The 8,200-nt window shown below is 36.9% G+C and overlaps 1 protein-coding gene across 1 annotated transcript; it reads right to left on the bottom strand.

Annotated features, from left to right (window-relative positions):
• Window positions 1–804: 804 nt before the first annotated feature.
• neurog1 (neurogenin 1) lies at window positions 805–2,297 on the bottom strand. Its single transcript, XM_082178721.1, has 2 exons — window positions 2,163–2,297; window positions 805–2,053 (listed from the first exon to the last, which is right to left on the bottom strand). Exon 2 carries the CDS (start codon window positions 2,041–2,043, stop codon window positions 1,414–1,416), a length of 630 nt encoding a protein of 209 aa, XP_082034847.1. The 5' UTR covers window positions 2,044–2,053; window positions 2,163–2,297; the 3' UTR covers window positions 805–1,413.
• Window positions 2,298–8,200: the final 5,903 nt, after the last annotated feature.

Genomic DNA, 8,200 nt, shown 5'->3' with positions numbered 1-8,200 from the left:
TTTTGTATTTTAAATAGTACTGTAAAAACGATACTGTAAAGACAATAAACTGTATAGGCTACTATGCAAAATTATTTTAGAAGAATAGCCATTTAGGGAGAAAATGTAGGCTATTTAATAGTTTTACGATAAAAAGTTGAGACATGTCTTTTATTACCTTACAATAGGGGCATTTATTTCGATTTTATTATAAAAGATTATTTTTGGTTAGTGTTTATAGAGTTGTTATTGCATTATTATAGGCTATTATTTTTGCTACAAGTTTGGTGAATTGCATCCACCTGTCTTATTAATTCATTTATAGTAACAAACGTAACACTGATAAGTTGGTATATTTACATTAGGATATGATTTCATGTAACATAGGCTGCAGATATTGTAAAATAGGCCTACACAGTGACCAATGCCACCTCGTGTGCATTTTTAACAATAAAGATTTGCATTTTTTGTAATTCAAGCTTTTATCTTTGAGATCCTAATGACTAAAACTCAAGTGGACGTTTCGATACAATCGCGTGCATTCGTGTATAAAATGTGCATTGGTTGACAGATTAGATGACGCGTAGACGATCTCGATCTATATCCATGCACCTGCTGCATAACCGTTATTTTATGCGCTGTGACCCAGTGTGACGCTTCAATGGCTGCACTCATTACAATGATGCCCATTATGTTGCCAGACATTGCTATGAGTTGTTTATGGTCTATATTAGCGTCACATTATGAAGCAAACAAACAAGCACAGATATTTTGTAGAAAACGTTATATTTATTCGTACAAAAACATGTTTGCACCAGATTTAAATTTTGAGGTAAATACATAATAGAATAAATCTCTTTATATACAATAAAAATACAATAACATACGAAAGCAACAGGTTGAATAAATAAAACAAAAAGAAAGTGATGGGAAAGCAGTCAAGAGAGCTATAGTTAACTGTACGGATCAGTCAGACAGAGGAGGTTTCTTCAGGTCAAAATACATAATGCATAAGGCCAGATCTTTGTCTTGTCCTTTCAGCCTATTGTCACAGCGTTGAAACTGAATTTTCACGCTCGTTTTTCTGCTTTATCGCTCTACAAATTGTAATATTGACTTTTCACCTTGGACTGCAAAGGCCAATCTGTCTTGGTTTAAATTATAATTTTCTCTAACAGGGGTTAAGGTCATGCTCCAAGGAATGCAAAAAAAGTGCAAAGATATCAGGAAAAGCATCAATATCAGTAACAAAACGTACAAAAAAATACAAAAATAAAAACATTCTCATTTGTGAACTGTCAGTAAGGCAAACAGTGAATACCTAATGTTGTCTCTGTGCTCTTGGTTCTAATAGAAAAGTAACAGCAACATCCTTTGATATTACACTACATACTTCTGCAGACTCTATACAGACATGAGAACGCTTAGGTCACATTAATAGATGGTTGGTACGAATTTGGTGTAGCTGTAAACTACATCGGTTTGCAAATATCCATAATCGTCCATGGCTGCGGGGCTGCTCGGGTCTGAATTGCAGTAAGATGGGGATGAAGACGAAGAGGATGCATCGCTGGATGGCCAGGAGCAAGAGTCCCGGCTGGGGCTGGGTGTATCGACCATGCAGCTTAGTCCGGGGAGCAGCAACGGAGGGTCTCTTGACTTGCTCGGCCGCTGGTCAGCGATTCGGATGGTCTCCGAAAGTGCCCAGATGTAGTTGTGAGCGAAGCGCAGGGTCTCGATTTTGGTCAGCTTCGTGTCGTCGGGAAAGGCAGGCAGCACGCTTCTCAACGAATCCAAGGCGTCGTTGAGGTTGTGCATTCGGTTCCTCTCGCGGTCGTTGGCCTTCATCCGGCGGTTCTTCTTCACCACGTGCACGGTGCCGTCGTTCCTCGCGCGCCCCCTGCGCCGCTTTTTTTGCTGCAGCTCGGTTGGAGACGCAGGTGGCTTGCCGCAGGAGGACGAGGGGGACGCGGGGTGGAGGCTGCTGCCCGAGTCTTCATCATCGGTGTGCGTAAAGGAGTAGTCACAGCTTGAGGTGTCCATGTCGGAGTAGACAGTTTCCATTGTTGATAACCTGGAGATATAGAAAAAAAGAGTTAGGAATGCACCAAAAACAGTCGTGGAAAGTCATTCCAAATTCTATGCGTGCAGAATCTAGGGTGTTTTATGCTGCAAATACGCACCTTATGTGGGCTGAGAGATGAAACTGGGTGTTTGAGGTCTTGCAGAGTCCTGCAGATAGTTTGTGTTGAAGTTAAAGGCACGCGTCTGTCTTGCTCTTACCCCTCAATCAGCTCGTGTGAGCTTGTGAGCTTGGCACACGACTGGCCTCACCTACCTTATATACCCTGGTGAGACAATGGACGTACCCCCCTCGCTTTGCCATTTTTGTGAAGGATGAATGAATGGTTTGCATCAGGTCTGCCCCGTGCCGCACGACCATCTCATTAGCATAATTTATGCCCGTTGTTTGTTCGCCCTCTGAAGCGTGCCTGTAATCACCGCTGGCCAATCAGAGAGCCGGAGAGCTGCCAAGCCACGCGAGCAGAGCTGTTGCTATCTGTCCAGCATGAACCAAGCGCACTTTAACTTAAATCTCTGGAGGAAATTGAAAAGAAGAGACAACACGAAGTGGCCCGAGGCTAGAAGACAAGTTTAGTATTTTGTACGGATAGCTCTTTAAAATTTTATATGACACAATTGTTTTGAATTGATGCCAAATTATAAATGTGATTTTTTTTTTTTACGTTTCAGCTCATTTTCATTCTACACATTACCTATACAAGGTGAAACGAGCTAGTATTAGTAGTTACCTATATTTTAATACTTCTATATACAAACCATTTTGTATATTGTAAAAAAGTACTTTTTTTATGTAGCTTATATTTTACTGAATGTTACGATGTGATAACTAAAGTTCATCAGAATTTGCCTCTTGCCAGCTGTGATAGACAAACAAAGCATAGTGTAACACACGTGGCAATACAAAAATGTTAACTAAACAATAACATAGAACATAAAATAGGGCCTACTGCAATGTGCATAACTGCACTGTAAAACAATTAATGATCAAAAGGTTATGACAACATATTTTACATTGCTTTAAAATAAGCAATTTGTAACTTTTTTTATAAGTTATAGCTAAGATTCAACCAATTTTAAAAGTCAGTTTAATGTAATCTAAGTTGAAATTAAACATCCAGGTTGATTGTAGGCTACTTAAAAATTTTAGACAGCAACTTTTTTTGCAGTGTGAATGTGTTCAAATGTGTTGGTAAGCGGTAAGAATTCTGGAAATGAATGATACCATATTCGTTAGTTTTACTAAAAAATAAATATATTATAACATTTTACCGTAATGTCTTGTATTGCTTTATTACATAATTTTAAATTAAAAAATTAAAAAATTAAAAATATATATATATATTTTTTTTACCATAGGCATATGTGATGTAGGTAAATATTTGTATGTATTTATTTATTTATTTTACTGTATTTTACATTAAAAAATACGTTTTAGTTTATAAGGTTTTAGTGTAGCCTATATTTTACTTTATTCCACCCTGCCTGCTGCACGAATCTTGAGTTATAACTCTCGAGGTGAAAGATGCAGTTCAATCAAACTCCTCCGCTGTGCCCAGAGCCTTAAGTTTTATTTAAAGACATCTTTATGAGACAGCCGTACAATTGTTCATTAATTATTCAATTTATTCAATTGCAAGCAACTCGCCCCTCTTTGAAAAAAAAAAAAAAAAAAAAAAATGAACGGGCACTATTTAGAAATAGTTTGGGGAGAGACCTGCGGCGCCTTTCTCCGTGCGGTATTATGGCGATAGGGGCACAGTCATTTATAAATAATTACACAATGTTTAGAGTCTTCAGGCATGTATGATATATCAAAGCGATTATAAGGTGAATTGTTCCATTGTGAGCCTCTCCTCTCTCTTCTTTTCAGCTCTATACGGCTTGTCCCCCGTCCAAATTCTGCGCCTCTGAGCTTTTGTCACTCATTTTTCTCGGCCTGCGACACTCCAATAGCATTATTCTTATTCAAATAGTCCCAGCGTGAACAAAAACACCCCGCTTCTGAGGCACGTTTGTGCTTTCGCTGGCATGAAGTGAAGCACAAGTGGAGATGCATCATTTTAGATATATAAACTAATATGGACTCATGAAGATGTAGTGAATTTCTGAGTGACCTGAGACTCTGTTTTTTTCATCTTTTTTTTTTCATTGGAACATGCAAATAGTAGTAGGCTGTACATATATAGATAGTATAATATGCAATAGCCTTGTTTTGTCAAATCGATTAATCGCGATTAATCGCATCTAACATAAAAGTTTGTGTTTATATGTGCGTGTGTGTATATAGGCCTAAAAAGTCGCAATTATTATTATTTATTTATTATTCAGTGGCGGAAACAAGCTTCCATATATTGGCCTATACACAATAAAAAGAAACATAAAATAGGGCCTATGCAATGTATAGCCTATACAATTCAAATGTGTTGGTAAGAAGAAGGAATTCTGGAAATAAATAAATGATAACTATATTCGTACGTTTTACTACAAACAAAATAATCTTAACTTTTTAAAATAATCTTTAATGCATAACTTAAATAAATAAAATTTTATAATGCTTTTTATAATGTTATTTAAAAAGGTAGGTAAATTACAATATTTCACTGATATTTGACATTAAAATAACGTTTTAAAGTTTATGTTTATGTAATATATGTGCGTTTATTTGTGCGTGCAGGTCTCATTCATGAAACATTCGTAAATATACGAGTAAATATGTGAGTGATTTGCGCGTAAAGAGACCTTCCCGAAAACTCTTCTCCTGATTCACAAATACTTCGTAAACGTCAGATGTGATAGTGAAATGTGTGTGTGTGTGTGTTAATGAATTCCAATCAGTTGTAAATGGGACGCGCGTGCACGCTCATTCTCAATTACCATAAATCCCGCCCATAAAATCCGACTGACAACTATATATGGGCATCATATTATGACACCAAACGAAGGATTTCAACATCTTCTCAAAAGCGAATGAAAAAGAGAAATTTCTCAGATGCAGAAATTGACATTTTATTATCAGAAGTTCATTCAAAACGCCACATTTTATTTTCAAGCGTACATAGTGGCGTATCAGGTCCTAAAAAAAAAAGAAGCTTGGCAGCATATTACAGATGCAGTTAATGGAGTTTCATCTGTTAATCGAACAGTCCCAGAAGTGAAAAGAAAATGGTTCGTCATATAACCCCGTCAAATAAACCCGATTAAGGTGAATTAAAATGCAGCCTTATTAATGAGCAAAACGTTCGGATGTTAAACGCACTGTTTACGCGTGGCTGGGAGCAGGTGTAGATTTCTTTCGTACCAAATAGCATTTGGAAAATACGAACATTTTAATGAATCCGAAAATTTACGCCAGAACCACTTTACACACGATTTACACAAAAATTCGTTCTGCTCGTGTTTCATGAATGAGACCCACTGCCTAAATTATATAAACACAAACTTTTATATTAGATGCGATTAATCGTGATTAATCGATTTGACAGCACTATAAAACATAAACATATTATATATATATATATATATATATATATATATATATATATATATATATATATATATATATATATATATAAACATATAGCATATAAACAGACATGTTCTTTCTTTTCTTTTTATGCTTTTACTCCGAATGCATGCGTTTTAAAGCCCCTCTGGTCACTCTGTGGAGGTCCAGACTGGGGTGATGGGGGGGATCGATTTTACTATTACAACACCAACCTGTCAGTAATAACTTCAAAGAGAGAAAACAGCTTGAATGACTATTTTGCTTCCAGTCAGAGCATTAGTGATCTGGTCTGGACCTTGTACTTATTGCTCTTATAAAGTCATAAAAAAGTTATTGTTTTACAATGTTACTTAACATTACTTATTTCCACCAAAGTGATGGATGTGTCAGGCCCCCCTAGAATGGGGCGGTGTGGAGGAAGAAGGGTTTTGCCCACAGCTGAGAGATGTTGCCAAGGAGATTTTGACAGGATTAGGCACAAGTGCACGAGACCTGATTGCATTTCAATAGCAGAAACACGTGAGAAAATGAAACAACTGAATTACTTAAAGAGGGTCTGATCCGAACCCCAAAACAATCATGCACACTGCACATTTTCAAAAGAAAGCGATGCAACGCGCGTGGTTGAGGGTCTGCTGCGAGTAAACTTAAATATGCGGCCTGAATGGAACTGATATTCCAATGCACAATGGCTTAATGCAACATTAAAAAGGGTAAAAGAAAGAGAGCAGTATTAAAACGCGAAAGATTTGCATGACAGGTGTGTGAAGCACACGAAGAAGTGAAAGGTGCATTGGTCTTGTTCGACCTGTCTTGGATTGGCATGTGACGTGTGAGATACAGAACTCGCTTTAGTCCCCGCTAGAATGGTCTTTTAATTTATTTTATATCTATTTATGCAATTCGAATTAAAATTCAATTTTGCATTTGGCCCAGCATTAATCCCCGGGTATTAACGCGATTACTGCTCGCAAAAGATCTTTGAGTCAGAAAGTCTGATAGAAGTTTTCACATGGTAATCCCCGGAATAATCCTTTCCCCTGGCGCTGCGGCAGGATCGGGGCCAGAGGACCTTTTCTTCCTTCCTTAGGATTCAAGCAGGGCAGAATAGGGCCATTACTTTTGAATGATAATTAATTCCTTACTCCAGTGCTTCAATTGTACGGGGATACCACACCCCAAATAAGAAAATCAGCCCCTCATGCCTCGTGCAAGAAGAGACTGGAAATCAATTCGGTTGCACAATGGTTAAAGACATGCAGCATGCTTTGTCACTCCCTGTAATATTCTTGAAGTTTTAATAAAGCCAAAAAATCTAAACTTAATCCAACTCAATATTTTAATTAACTGCACTACTAAAAAAAACAAAAAAAAAACTATTTAATAAAATAAATGTTATTTTGCTAATGTTGGAAAATATTGCACATCTAATTTCTTTCTTTCTTTCTTTCTTTCTTTCTTTCTTTCTTTCTTTCTTTCTTTCTTTCTTTCTTTCTTTCTTTCTTTCTTTCTTTCTTTCTTTCTTTCTTTCTTTCTTTCTTTCTTTCTTTCTTTCTTTCTATACTGAATTTTGTGCAAACAGCTATTGGAAAATACAATATTTATCATATTTTTTCCCAGAACATTAAATGCGTGGTGTTTTGTTATATTACAAAAATATTTATTTTTAAAAATGCATAAAACATTTATCTTTTATAAAACCATAACAATAATAACATAATAATTATTATTCTTATTATTATTATTTAGACATTTTACAGATATTGTATGTGTACAATGTGTCCTGCATGTGTCTGAAACGCATAACTGAAAGCTGCATTAAATAAACATTACATTCCTACATTTAAATGGTTCCAAACTTATTTGCCAGATATACCTGGAATATATATTTTTTGTGCATATTTACAAGATTTCAAAACAGGTGCTATTATCAAAATGCAATGGAATCTCATTACAAGCTATGTGAATGTAAATTTTCGGCTCTCTTTGTGAGTCAGACACATAATGTACCAGTTCGTGAACCTAGTACTATCAATCAGACGTCCAATTCTAAATACAAACCCTACGGTGGGGCATTCACTTGTCTTCGTGTGTTTGTGCAAGTGCATAATTTACCTCTAGTTTACCCAGCATCAGTGCTAACAATGAGAGCTGTGTCTCTAAAGACTTTATATTTGAAAGTAACCAGGGCAACTCTTTGGTAAAATGAGAAGAAGCTTTGCACAAGCCACATCACCGTAAAAGGGAGGAAGTACACAGCGATTCCCTGACTAATGATAAGTTCATACACCTGACCTCGCCGCCAGACTGTTCCATGCATTCGACTTTTCACTTAGTAGTCCTGCTGGACTGCAAGTCAACACATCCATTTGTTAAAGAAAAACGTGCCATGGCTGTCCATTTCTATTTCTAGATGTGCATCCCCCCACCGGTGATGGCATCACTTGTAGGTGTTCAAATCAGCCATATGGTTTTGAGTGCAATAACTTGAATCTCCAGCCAACAAAGGAGTAATTGAGAAGGGAAAGAAGTCTGAGCTTGACTCGACAAAGCTGCAAAAACTCCTTCTTTCACTCTAATGAAGCTGTTGTCTGGAGATTCTGTGTGGGGTTGGGAGGGTGGTGGTGGACG

This window comes from Leuciscus leuciscus, assembly GCF_965113295.1.
Source record: "Leuciscus leuciscus genome assembly, chromosome: 8".
In the NCBI taxonomy this organism is placed as follows: Eukaryota; Metazoa; Chordata; class Actinopteri; order Cypriniformes; family Leuciscidae; genus Leuciscus; species Leuciscus leuciscus.
The sequence above is the reverse complement of the archived record's forward strand: the minus strand, read 5'-3'. Positions and strand labels throughout refer to the sequence as shown.